Source organism: Stegodyphus dumicola, chromosome 12, assembly GCF_044657685.1.
Source record: "Stegodyphus dumicola isolate Sdum_Otavi_A_Nest chromosome 12, ASM4465768v1".
NCBI classification, from domain to species: domain Eukaryota; kingdom Metazoa; phylum Arthropoda; class Arachnida; order Araneae; family Eresidae; genus Stegodyphus; species Stegodyphus dumicola.
In genome coordinates this window covers 87284533-87298930 of record NC_140779.1, presented here as the reverse complement: position 1 = coordinate 87298930, position 14398 = coordinate 87284533, and the positions used below count along the sequence as shown (strand labels likewise).

The 14398-nt window shown below is 31.7% G+C and overlaps 1 protein-coding gene across 8 annotated transcripts in view; it reads right to left on the bottom strand.

The window, feature by feature from the left end:
* The window catches only part of LOC118200249 (formin-binding protein 1 homolog), a 167873-nt gene that overhangs the window by 15662 nt on the left and 137813 nt on the right, over window positions 1–14398 (bottom strand). For 5 of the 8 annotated variants that reach the window (XM_035372190.2, XM_085806677.1, XM_035372196.2 and 2 more), the window contains 3 exons: window positions 11714–11832; window positions 9141–9273; window positions 8748–8902 (listed from right to left, as the gene is read on the bottom strand). In XM_035372190.2, the coding sequence (XP_035228081.2) occupies window positions 8748–8902; window positions 9141–9273; window positions 11714–11832 (407 nt within the window). Of the gene's footprint in view, window positions 1–2402; window positions 2498–8747; window positions 8903–9140; window positions 9274–11713; window positions 11833–14398 lie in introns of those variants that run through there. The other 3 variants (XM_035372195.2, XM_035372193.2, XM_035372191.2) reach the window with 3 other exon arrangements.

The window sequence follows — 14398 nt, the reverse complement described above, 5'->3', positions numbered from 1 at the left end:
TCCGTTTTGATCTCCTCTCTTTGTCTGCGCATCATCAAGGTCAAGTACGAAGCGTGTATGAAACCTAACTTCATATCATGCGACTTGATTCTTCCATGCTGAAGTTAATATCAAAGAAGAATTGTCTTTTGAGAGAAATTACAATTAGCTATAAATAATAATAATAATAATAATAATAATAATAATAATAATAATCTGTTATGGACACCACATAATTTCCTTGTATGCCAATTAAATTATACACATTTTATGCTGCACTTCATTTAAACTTATTTCCTCAAATTATTCTAACTTCATTAATTGTTCCCTCAAGGCAAATTGAAAATGACATCAAAAACTGCAAATTTTTAAATTATGTATTCTGCTCAGTTTTGATAGACATAATGGGAGTCAAACTTCTTATATTTTTATTTTGTCATAACGAAAATGAAACTTGTCATAACAAAAGTATAGGAGCCTGGAAAGCGTATTAAAAGTTACATTTCATTACTTGTCCAAAATTATTATTATTTTTTAAATTTGAAGTTGTCAGAGGAGTGGGTGTATATTTACATATATAGCAGGAACAGCCAAACTTGAAGACGATGGGAGTCGCATGATTGATTTTATGAATGTTCGAAAGTCGAAATTTATATCGCTTTAAAACTAATGAGACAGGTTTTGAATATAAAGAAACTTTTGAAGTAAATTAATGCATATGTGACTAACATGATTACATATAAATATGAATAAAATACATCTTAGATCTCCTGTTTTGTGTTCAGAAAAGTTAAGTCCCAAGAAAAAAAAAAATTGTAACTCTTGTATTATTTATCCAATTGTACATGCATGGAATATAATACAGTCAAAAGTCGTTAATCCGGACTCGTCGGGACTTCGGCGATTCCGGATTATAGATCATCAGTTTAAATCTGGTAAGATGGCATGCAGAAATTATAAAATTAAAAATATGAAACCGTAATTTATGAAATAAAGAACAATTATGATCTAAAAAGTATCAAAATTTACAAAAAAAAAAAAAAAAAAAAAAGAAGCTTAATATTTATTTGTTTACTTTATTAAACATTTCTTTCAATGTAAGTTGCTTCGTTTTATGTGATAATACTTTCTCTTAAATTCTATAAACAGACATAATTTCTTGTTCAGTTACAAAGTTCCGCTGTTCAACGGAATATATCGAGATGAAATACTACATTTAGTAAGGGATTATAAGCCAAATAAAATGAAAACAACTGCCCGGAAGATAAGGATAGTGCTGACAGATGAACTTCCAATTCATTGTGCGCCGCTTCGTTTCCTCCCGCCGCAGAGCAGCGTGAAATTGATAAACAGATTTCGGAATGGTTAGGTCATTTTTTGCAGCAATTCCACTTTTGTTTAATGAACTTCGAAACATACTTCCGCTTTGTAGATCCTTTACATATTAGTAAATATATATAGGAAATTCTATTTGACATAATCGAAAGTTTAAGCTTACTTTTATAAAATTGCTCTAACAGTCTGCAAAAAATAATAAGCCGGATCCAATTCGAAGATTAAGGAACAACGCAATCTGCAACATTAATTGAATTAGATAATATTAGCATAGCTTATACCGTCCGTAATACATTAAACGCGCATGTGTAAACGTATTTTGCGCATGTGCACACGCATATTTGCAGCCGTGAAAGTCTTACGTGCATGCGTCAACGCGACGCATGCGCAGAAAGTTTGTAGCTTTGAGGTCCAGATTATAGATCATTCTGGATTATGGGTGTCCGAATTAACGACTTTTGACCGTAGCAGAATTAAATTTAGTGAAAACCTCATAGCAGGAGTTTTCGTAAGGACTGCATTCATTTTATTTTTCCTTTCGAGAATAAACTTTTTTTCTAAAGTAATTTCTTTGGCAGATATACTAAATTTTTATATAATATTTTGATGCATAAATGAACCCATTTTAACATAAAAATTTGAATTGGAAAAAATACAAACAAAATTTAGAAAGACATGACCTAAAATTTGCAAAATGTTCTTATTTCCATGTCAGAAATCGAAATATGTATTTACAACTTTATGGATGATACTTAAATTTTTGTGTTTCAGTTAATGCTTTATTAAGTTTTAGTGGCAACATTATTTATAATAGTAAAAAAATTATTTTTGTTTAAAAAAGTTTATTTGCTGTTCTTGTCAAAACGGTGAATTGTAAATGCTTGCAAATATTATTTAGATATTTAAACAGAAGGAAAGAATATTAAAAATGGGTAGATCATATTAAATTCTTGAAGTTTCATAACCTTTGGTTCTAAAGTGTTCAGATTATTAGAATTTTACACCTTCAGTATTAAACTGAAAATACCTCAAGTATTATGAAACGATATACGGCACTTTGATAAATAATAAAAAAATAATAATAATCTTAAATTTTCAATTTCTTTATTAATACAGAAGTTCCTTTCTACAGATGCACATCCATGAGACAAGATAAGATTCATCTTTGCAATTTTCCATGGTTCTGAATCATGAAATTAAGGAAAGAAAGAAAACTAATTATAAAGAAAACTTCTAGAATAAAAAATTGAAAATATAAATAATTTTTTCATTTCTTTAAAAAAAAATTGCCACATATTAAGACTTTTTCTCACAATCGTCTTGCAAAATATCCTTACTCTGTACTAATAACTAACACATTTTTCATTTTGCCACTTTTTTTCTGGATTATTTTAGTCATTAATCATTGATTCAGAAGTCAAACAACAAAAATCAGCGTTATATTTACAAAATTTTCACAGGACTAGTTTCGATGGTTTTACCGAACCACGATCCTCAGCTGCAAAAGCGCAAATGAATAAGATAGGAAATAATGATTAGATAAGATAAGAAAGCCTGGACAAGAATAAGCAAGTGGCGCCATCTGTTGGTGAAACCAGAACTAAAACATAATTTCTTTAAAGGCCGAAAGCAAATTTGGATTGGAATTAGGATCATTAACTAGAACAGAAAGATTTTTATGAATGTGAAATGCCTCTAGAAAATCCAGTTCTCCAATGGAAGATGTTTTTTGAATAATTTTGGCAGCAGAAAAATTGAAAGTGTGATTTTCGGACCAACAATGTTGAGCAACAGAAGACATCTGTGTTTCCTTTTTTCTAACATATGCCTCATGTTCCTTGACGCGAAATTTTAAGGCTCTCTTAGTTTGGCCAATGTAAATTAAACCACACTGGCAAGGAATCCTATAAATACCCCAGGAATTCATATCCGGAATGGGGTCCTTGAGTATGGAACAAGGAATTTTATTGATGGGAGAATAAACGCACCAAAAGTTAAAATTTCTGCAAAATATGTGCAACTTTATAGCTAATTTATGGAAAGAAGATTGATGGAAAGATTGATTGAAAGGAATTGATGGAAAGATTAATAATGTTGGCTTGCCAACATTTTTAACCCTTCACGCCGACTGTCACGTATACGTGCCAGCAACGAACACACTTATCTACCGGTCGACACGCAGGCGTGCCAGGGCATTGTTGCGTTTTCTACCGACTGTCACGTATTTGTGCCAGTACCTTGGAACATTTTTCAAACTATAATTTTTGCCACAAGATGGCACTGTATGTCCATATGGTTTCAGATACATTAGACCTTCTACTCGAAATGAGAGAAGCATGACTCACATACGCGTGTTTTTGATTATATAAACAAACGGGGAACTAGATGTTTCCGAATGGCGTGATTTATGACGTTTCTTTAAATCGCCCTTTGTTCGCACGTGGTAGTTGTTTATTGTAAGTAGAAGTTTTATATGCGCTAAAGCGTTTAGTATTTCCGTTTACAGTTCAGTTTTTAGAAAATAATTAGATCTTGTTAGACGTGAGTTCTTTCTGTTTTTACCGTTTCAATGTCGAAGCGTCGAAAATATTTAACAGAGCATGAAATAGCAGAAATGATGCAAAACATTTTAGATATTGATTCTGATGTTCTGATATTGATTCTGAAAGATTAACTGAAAGACATTTTCCAAAACTTTGTTCAGAAGAGACTGATAAGAAAATGAGACGGCGATGCTTCGTTTGTTCACATTCCCGGAAAAATCCTCCGAAACGGCAGGCAAATGAGTTATTACGAGTTCAAGGAATGTAATGTAGGACTGTGTGTAGATCCCTGTTTTAAAATTTTTCATACGAAAAGAGAATTTTAAGTAATATATTTACTTTTCAGATGTATAATGTTAAAAGTCATAAAATGGTGAGTAATTAAAATAAAATGTGTAAAATATGCATTTAAACAAGAAATAAGGTAATTAAAGTATATATATAAAAATATCTATAAAGCATAAGCCGTTTAAATACTCTATAGAGCATTATTAAACAATGCGTTGATACTTCGGAAATTTCATGGATTTAGGCTTAGTAGCAAAAAAGCCCCCCCCCCCCCGGCCCTGGAGAGACACTCGCGGAAGACACTGCCGGCCTCCGCGATAAGCACGCGTTTTCGCTACCCGGCTCGAAGGGGTTAATCAAGCAGTTAAAAAATTCTCATCTCAGCACACTAAAAGGCACATTCTTGTTTTAGGAGATTATAAAAATTCTGTCGTCATTCCCTTCTATCCATCAATTAGCTATAAAGTTGCACATATTTTGCAGAAATTTTAACTTTCGGGTTGTTTATTCTCCCATCAATAAAATTCCGAGTTCCATACTCAAGGACTCCATTCCGGATATGAATTCCTGGGGTATTTATAGGATTCCTTGCCAGTGTGGTTTAATTTACATTGGCCAAACTGAGAGAGTCTTAAAATTTCGTGTCAAGGAACATGAGCATACCTGCCAACCTCTAAAAATAAAAATTCAGAAGATTTCTCCCCCAAATTCAGAAGATTTCTCCAAAATTCAGAACACGAAGAATTAATATCATGCTTTGATATTGAAAAAATAACAATTTATACAAATAGAAAAAAAGAAAGTTATAATTACATTAGTAAATCTCAGTTAAGTAGTAACTAAAAAATTTATTAGGAAACATAAAACAAGAACTTAATGTTACACAAAAAAATTATTGCAATGAATTTAGAGTGCATTTTTTGGCTTTAGCCAAAAATTCTTTGGAAAATTCCTGTCGTAACAATTAGTTTCCTCATAACATTTAGCAATTAAAATGTTCTCTAGAGTTTTTGGTGAAACTGAAGAACGAAACATAGTTTTTTTTTTTTTTTTTTTTACAACACTGAAGACTCTCTCGCTCTCAGCATTACTGTGTGGAATTACGAGAATAGCACATAAAAACTCTTGCTAGTCTATCATATTTTGGTGTTCCATGAACTCATTTTAATCTTTTTAAGGCACCAACGAGGACATCAAGTCTATCTTCTCCAGAACTGGCAAAGTCTTCAAACTGTGCAGCAGAAAATTGGTTCTGTAATTCATCTAAAGCATCATTATGGCATTCATTTTCCTTAATTAACAAAAATGGAAATTTATCAATAAAAAAACGAATCTTTTCAAAAGATGAATTTTCAATTTGTCAAAAGATGAAACATCCATCTGAAAAGTTGACCGGCATTATCGGCGGCATGTTGTGTTCGATGAGGAATGCAGTAAACAAACACTCTGCCAAAATGACATCGGCATCCGAATTCGTAGTCGAATTTGAAAAAAAAATCATCCACTTTCTTTGACGTTGTCGAAGCCGAAGCATTAACTTCATGATTTTTAGACTTAACATGCTTCACAATGTCGCTTCTTCCACCGTGACTTATTATGAAGACGCACACGTTGCAAAAATGCATAGTTATTTCCTTTGAAGGATTCTTTAATTGTTGGAAATTCGGCTTTGTAGGCAGGCCGAAACTATTGAGAACACGGATTTTTTGAACTCATTTCGTAACAACGACGTATTAAGAAAATTCGTAGCACGTGCAAGCAAAAAACAAAACAAACAACAAAAAAAAAAAAAAAAAAAAAAAAAAAGAAAAGAAAGAAAAAAAAAACAGAATCCGACAATCCACGCTTGCTCAGTCCGAGCTGAGTAATTCCCTTGCTGCTGAAGCGAACGCGAAAAAAATAATCTGGCGCCCACAAAGAAAAGTGTGGGAGAAACAAGTTCAGCGCATTGTATTGGCTGGTTAAGCAGCGAGTTGGGAGAAACCGCAGGTTACTGGATTCGAAGTAGTCGGTAGTTGGCGGTAAAAAACGATGCAATTGGCGAAAATCACTGAATTGGCAAAAAATTCTAAAATTTCGACCAAAAATCACTAAAAACACTTGAAAAAGGAAAAAATCGTAAAAAATGGATTACGATCGTAAAAGACAAACGCATTTTCGTAAAAATTACGAAAAATTCATAAAAGTTGGCAGGTATGCATGAGGCATATGTTAGAAAAAAGGAAACACAGAAGTCTTCTGTTGCTCAACATTGTTGGTCCGAAAATCACACTTTCAATTTTTCTGCTGCCAAAATTATTCAAAAAACATCTTTCATTGGAGAACTGGATTTTCTAGAGGCATTTCACATTCATAAAAATCTTTCTGTTCTAGTTAACGATCCTAATTCCAATCCAAATTTGCCTTCGGCCTTTAAAGAAATTATGTTTTAGTTCTGGTTTCGCCAACAGATGGCACCACTTGCTTATTCTTGTTCAAGCTTTCTTATCTTATCTAATCATTATTTCCTATCTTGTTCATTTGCGGTTTTGCAGCTGAGGATGGTGATTCGGTAAAACCATCGAAACTAGTCCTGTGGAAATTTTGTAAATATAACGCTGATTTTTGTTGTTTGACTTCTGAATTAGTATTTATTTGGCGTGTTATTGTGTCTTAATCATTAATCACTGATTTATAAATCTTGCTAGAATCTTCTAGGGTAAAAAGACTATAGTACCCCCTCAAATACTTCGATAGCCAGTGTCTTACCTCCCTTTTATATTCCATTCGTGATTTTATCTCCAAAGAAATGCTCCAGATGGTCGCAACTGCTATTAGCAGAGACTGATCTGGGGACAGTTGACTATATGATGCACTCCAGAATTTTATTGTTTACAACGAATACTTTAAGAATATTCCTTCTTTTATGAGTGCCCTTTAATGACTTTTGTTCACATACTTAAAAAATATCTGGATTCACTAATAACAATGTTTTAAAGCATGACATGGAGTTTATACTTTCACTGAAGCATGCTCATTAGGTCCCGGTCAAAATCCAAGAACTTCTTCTTTTTGTAAACAAAGATCCCTCTTACTACTGCCTTCGATGGTGAAATGAAGCCATTGCTGTGGGTATTCAACAACTGTCAATCCATAGGCACTCTTTTGCAAAGGCAGTCATATTGTCAGATTCCAAAAGTGCACTTTAAGCCCTTTTAAAAAATCAAAATAGTTCCCAAAGAATCTTAGACTGTAGCAATGGCATACAGATTTTCTTTCCAATGGATTTCAGCCCTCTGTGAAATTACAGGCAATAAAAAAAACTGATAAATATGTTACGCTAGAAACTTTGAAAGCAACACACTGATTGACCACTTTCTTTTCATACGACTGACTAAATTGTTTGTTAACCTGATTCTTAAAAAAATTCTTAAACAGGTTAAATTCAATGTACTATGGATAAGAGATGGAGTATTTTCAGAGAAGAAAAAACCAGTCCCAGTTTTCTAAAAAAGACAGCGGTGGCTCTATTTAGATGTCTGACTGGACATGACTGTTTGTGAGACCATGTCTACAGAACTGGAGTGATGAATTCCCCAAACTGTGCTTTGTGTAACTCCAATCAGCCTATGATTTTTGAACATTTAAATAATTGTACTGCACTTTCTCGGTACGAGGATATTGTTAAAAAGTACTACAGAGCCGTGAACTAATGGCTTAGGCTCTAATACTTGGCATTTGTAAAATAAAAATAAAATTCTATTTTAAATGCAGTAGAGACAGCATTCTCATTGATAACTTTCAATCTAAGATAGCTCATTGTTTTCATTGTTTGTAATACCAATTTTCAATGATTCCATTTCAAGCCACGCAGTTTAAATTCAATATTAATCCAAATGTTAATTCATATTGAAAGTGGCAGGCATTAAAAAAAAAAAAAAAAAAAAGAGAGGACAAAAATGTCATATGACTAAAATTAAGGAACTTCTGCAAATTGTGGCTGAAATTAATGACTTTTAAGGATTATATAAACCAGGGTTTCTTAAACTTTTTTTCAGTCATGACCCCTTTTTATCACTGAGATTTTTTCGCGATCCCCTAGAACTCCATAATACTTACAAAAATTTTGTGGGATCTCATAAGTATTACGCAAATCCGACACACACGTGAGTGAAACCGTCAATTTTTTCACTTGTACTGTAATATACTATTGCAGTTTTAGGTCATTAACATTCATTTCTAGTTTTTAGACATAGAATAATGTGAAAATTTTAAATAAGTAACAGACGAAATTACAGCATCACTTGCAAAGCAAGGAAAATGAATGTTTATATTATAAAAAAAATGCGTCGAAACATTTTGGCTTTCTCCTTTGTTTGTACTGTCTTATCTTTATCTATTTTCAGATACACCGTGTCAAAAAAAATTGGTATTGTAAAATTATTATAATAAGTTAAAGAAATATCAAAACTGCTAAAATTTTTGACGACCCACAGTTTAAGAAACTGATATAAACCATGCTATACATATGTATTATTCAAATAAACATTAGTTTAAATAAATAAAAAGGTTTTACTGAATTGAGAAAACATGCTAGATAACTGACTGCTCGAGTAAACTTACTCTCTGGGTAATGGAACAGCTGGAGCTACTGCTTTTGTATGATTAACACTTGAATTTGATGTACTCCTTGATATATTATCATCTGACACATTATTCACATTCTTTATCTGCATATCAGGAGCTAAACTTTTGCCTTCAACTTCTGCTAAATAACCCTAAGAAAATATTCAATATAGTTTTAAAGAAAAATTAATAAATAAGCAATAAATATATTTTCATTGGACTTATAGTTCAAAAAATTTCTGTTTTCATGTTATGAAGGTTAGGTAAAAGGGGTACAAAGTACACAATAATAAAATAATAAAATGGCAGGTATGAGATTGGTAGGTTGTAGAGGAGGCAGATGATTAAGCAAAAAATAAAATCAAGTGCAGCAAAGGGGAAATAAGCAACCTGATATTTATGCAACTGCATTTGAAGTTTTTCTATCCTAGAATTGATCTCTGGTAGTTGTTGGTCAATGCTTACAGGATCGCCTAGAGCTGGATTCTGTTCATATGCTGCTTTCATCTTAAGAAGCCCATCCCTAAAATAACAAATGAACCTATGATTAATATCTAAACTACAACTGCTGTGAATTACTGATTAATAATTAACTATCAAGAAAACTTCATATACAAAGATAATCGGAGTTTTCATATATTCTCATATTCTACTTTGATAGGCATCCTAATTCTAAACTTATTCTTTAGATATTACCAATTACATAACCTAAAGTTTTTTAACATTTGTTAATTAAAAGCGTAGTTGTTCAGTTCTTTGCAAAAATACTACTTGCGAAAATACTGCAACAGCAAGCTTTTAACTGCAATGGATTTTTAAATTGCAAAACATTGTGCTGTTTATTCAAATACATATGAACAAATTTATATCAACCATTATCACATAAAATGTAAATTTAGTTGGAATACTAAAACAGTTCAGCTAGAAATATTAAAATTTAAATTGCTACAGTTCACATGTGCTATGTGTTCTTAAGATTTTAAGCTATCAACTGAATAATTAAAAAAAATTCAGATTATTTATGAAAGCTGAACTTCCTTAGGTAAGCTATGGTCAAGGTCTGAAATATTTTCAATTCATATAGATTTAATTTATTCTGATATGCAACTGAAACGTCGAAATTAATAAATAAAATGCCCCTTTTTAAAATTTATCTTCTCAAGGTGTGATGAAAAACATATTGAATAATATTAACTGTTATGGAATATAATTATTATTAATAGTGATTTCTTCAATTTTGTTATCAAGGGAGCAATAACATAAGTTTCGTATTTACTCTATCATTAAAAAGTTGAATGCTACTCAAATTATACAAAATAAAGAATTAACACAAACAAAACATCAGAAATTAACATGTAGATAATACACAATTAAAGTAAGTACCCTCTGTGATAATGCAATTATAACTGTCGATAATGAATGCAAAAATATATTTGCAAATGTATTGGTACAATTAAATGCATGTCTTATTCTAGTTCTTCATACTTTTATTGTTGTGTAACAACTGTTCATGGCCCAAAGATGTTAAGCTGATTTCTTTTAAAAAATAAAACCATTGGTATGATGAAGTTACAGGATAAAACCATTCGCAAGACAGTTACAAATAATGTTACTCTCTTGCGAATTGCAGTTACCCTGACAATAATAAAAAAGGCCCATCCTGTACAAAAGTATTGAATGCAAGACTGTGCTGCAGACTTTATATGATAATCAGTAACAGCAAAGCACCTGCAAGTTAAATCTGACAGCAGAAATTGTATATGGCATAAACTGCCATGACAATGTCTGAAGAGCAACTACTTGAGAAGTCAATATGTGAGAAGCAATTATTTCTAGAATAATTATTTACAAAAAGGTGAGATAAATTATTTACATGCCACACATTCTATAATTTGACTACAAATCACAACAATGCATGCATATGTGCATTTATGATGGAGTCAGAAACACCAATAATGGGCTCCAAATCAGTAATGCTCTTCAGTTACATCGCGAGATTCAGCTTATATCTTTATTCCTACTGGACTATGCTAAGGAGAGAACAAGGATCATGTTACCATTTCTTTAATATGGTAAGTGGTAGGTATAATGCTCAATGCAAAGAACTTCATATCTTTCACCAGGGTTCTGTTACTGTTAAGCAGTAAAGAGTCAATTTATTTTACATTTAGTCTTTTTCAAGGCACTGTGAATTCAAAATTTGTATTCATCCATAGTCTCACCTTCTGACTGATGACTTTTCTCAAAATGAATACATCTAGAGTACACTGTGGTTATTTATGTTTCCAGATATGAATCTCATAGAACATGGGTAGAATATACTATTTAGGTGAATTTACATTTCATCAATTTCATCTAAAGACCATTCTAGAATTGAAAACAGTTCTACTTCAAAAATAGGATTTTTGGCTTATAAAATTTAATAGGAACTTTACAAAATGACTGTGACCTTTGCATTTCCTGGAGAAGCGATAACATTCATTAATATTCACATACCTGTACTTCATTATTCCCTAAATGAGAAGTAAAAAAAAAAAATTATATTTTGGCATCTTTTAAAAAAAAGTGCTATGCGTATGTGGATAATATTATGCAGAATAATACCCAGCAGATTCATCTTATAATTAGCAAAACTACACTGTTTTTTAACTTCTCTTTGTCTGTAACTTTTGAGAATTTCTGATGTTACAATTCATGTATGCTTGGTCTAAGACAAATGAATTTGCACCTCGCAAAATCAGTATGGATCATTTATACTAGAATGATATTTAGTGGGAAAAAAAGAGACTGAACTGAAGAGGATTATTTAATTTAAGCAAAGGAGAGATTAGACAGCATTTTATTCATATAAAAAACTGTTATAATGGATCAGAAAAATTATAAAATGAAAATATTTGTGATAACTATTTGAATCAGAAAAATTTTTTTCAATTATTTAAAAATTTTTTTTCTCCTTAACTCACCTTGTGGCTGTTTCCTGGGAAATGTTATTAGATATAGAATCTATTTTTTGATTTAATTTCTTTTTACGCTGATTGGGAGGCAAATCACTGTAGTCATCCTTAAATTCGTCATTATTGTTCTAAAAATATAAGCAAAAGAGTACTTAAAAATTTTAGCTACTTTACTTCAGTACACACTACATATATTTTTTCAACAAAAAATAAATTCTGAATGAGAATTCAAAACAAAATCACAGTTTAATACACACTGCCCTCCAAAAGTTAAAGAAAAGCCTGTTTTTAAAGCTCACTATTACAAAAATGTCAGTAATGTTTAAATTCACAGTTCATATGCATGACAGTAACAAAGTTTAAGAAAATATATGCAAAAACAATAGCTACCACTTTTATTATATAGAGATGAATACTTATACAGGAGTAAGAGAAAAAATGCAAAAATTGTAATTTTTGTTCACGAGTGTTAATCTTCAGTTATTATTACAGTTTCGTGAGCAATATCCAGGAGAAGTTGTTTGCCCAATTTGTTGAGGTGCCAGGCGATCGGATGGATGGAAATGGGGATGTCAGAAGCAGATGCTGCTAGACATCTCAATGTCTCTTGTAGTGTGGTCTACCAAGTATGGAAACAGTCTGAATCTGAGGATTCTGTGTCTAGAAGACCTAGACTTACAACACCTGCGGAGAAACCTTTATTTAGCTCTTTCGACCCAAAGGAGAAGTAACATTATTGTGCCTCAGCTCATGACAAAACATTTAGTGGCAACAGGAACAAAAATCTCAACTACTATAATGCGCAGATGATTGCACCATACAGGTCTGTACTATTATTATTATTATAAGGGCACAGCCCTGATCCTCCTAGTTAGCACAAGCCGACGATATGATAAAAAAATGGGATTGTTCAGAAAAAACATATAAAGTCCAAAATCTGAGTCTCAGTGCCCAATTCCAATTCTATGTTTGTTTGTATTTATAATTTTCATTATTGTCTCTGCAAAACCTTTCAAATTTGAATTCCTTTTAAAATCTTCTTTAACCCTTTGCGACACGCATATTTAAAATATTTTTTAATCTTTAAAAAAATGACTTGGAATAAGTCAGATGGACTTACTTAAGTGCCTTTAAGGCTTGAAAAAAATTCTGCGCTTTTATTTTTTATGGGGGAAGGTGGGATACCGTTTGTCCCACCATGCAACTAGCACATGTCTTATAGCATATTGGTGTATAGCAGGAAAAAAAAATCATATGTGGAATGAATAAACAAAATAAAGCGGGCATTCTAAAATATTCATAAAAAACACACTAAAATGCATTTTGTACTTATTGCATATATGCATGACTTGTAAAATTTTGCATATGCACATTTTGCATATATATATTTAATATTTTTAAATTTTAGGAACAAAAGAAAATATTTTCTTGAATATTATTTTAAGATTAAAATTTGATACACGTACATATGATACTAAATAAAATATTGAAATTGTCACTTGATTCAAAAACATTTATATATGATTAAAACAGAAAAAAAGTCATTTTTCATGAAACTTTGAAAAACTTGTTTCATTCTTTTGTAAGCATAGAGCCACTTCACATGTTTCACACATCCAAAATGTTCGTCGTTCTTCTTTCGATGTGCTGCAATATGCACATCTTCTCCTGCTCGTTCTCTTTGGCATGTGACTTAAATTTTTTAGTCTCTTTTCTGGTAGTACAAACGAGTTTTTAGTTTTTATTTAAACTGGGGATTTCAGTTTTCTTTTCTGCTCTTACTTGCATGCAAGTGCCATTAGACCTTCTATAACTGAGAGAAAAAAATCTTTCATTGTGTTTACATCATGATCAGGTTCGCAAACAAACTTAAATAGAATAAGTGCGTTTACTATACGCTCCTCTAAAAAGTAAAAAAAAAATCATGTGCCACCATTTCTTGCTTTTGCGGTCTATTTCATATAGTCCTTTCAGTTGATGAATCTGTCGACATATCCCATGTTCTTATAGTATGAAATAATGCTGTTTGGGGACATTACTTTTTTTGTCTTTCCATCTCGTTCTTTTCTATTGATTTCTTTCATTTCAGTTGCATTTTCCAAGCAAGACAGGATAGAAACGGATCTTTTATCCTTCCATTTTATGCAGTAAATTGAATCATCGCTAACTGAAAAGTCATTATATTCTCTTGACATAAATTTTTGGGTAGATACTTCCGATTCATATTTACAGTGCCACATGCATAGATGGGTCTGTGTCTTTAAAAAGAGAAACAAATTATAACTACTTCCCTTTTTTGTTCAGCAATAACTTCAACCTCAGTTATTCTCTCTTGGATTTCAATTTTCCCTCAATCAGAACTGATATCTGAAGCATTTGAGTCGCAATTGGATGGCAATTCAGCAAAAAGATCCAAAGCTTCCTGAGTTGTTAATTTTTTTCTAGACATTTTAGCACATCAGAGCATACAACGGATGTAAAAGCGCGCGCAATCACGAAAAAAGTAGATGCAAAAAAGAAAAGAAAAATAATCATGAGTGCTGCCATCTATTGAGCGGAAATTCAAGTGTGTGGTGGGACAAATTTTAACCCACTTATTTCAACTGCAAAATTAATGTTATAAAATATTGAATCCAATTAAGATTTTTGAAAATAAAATACCTTTGAATATTAAAAAGAATCATACATATCATA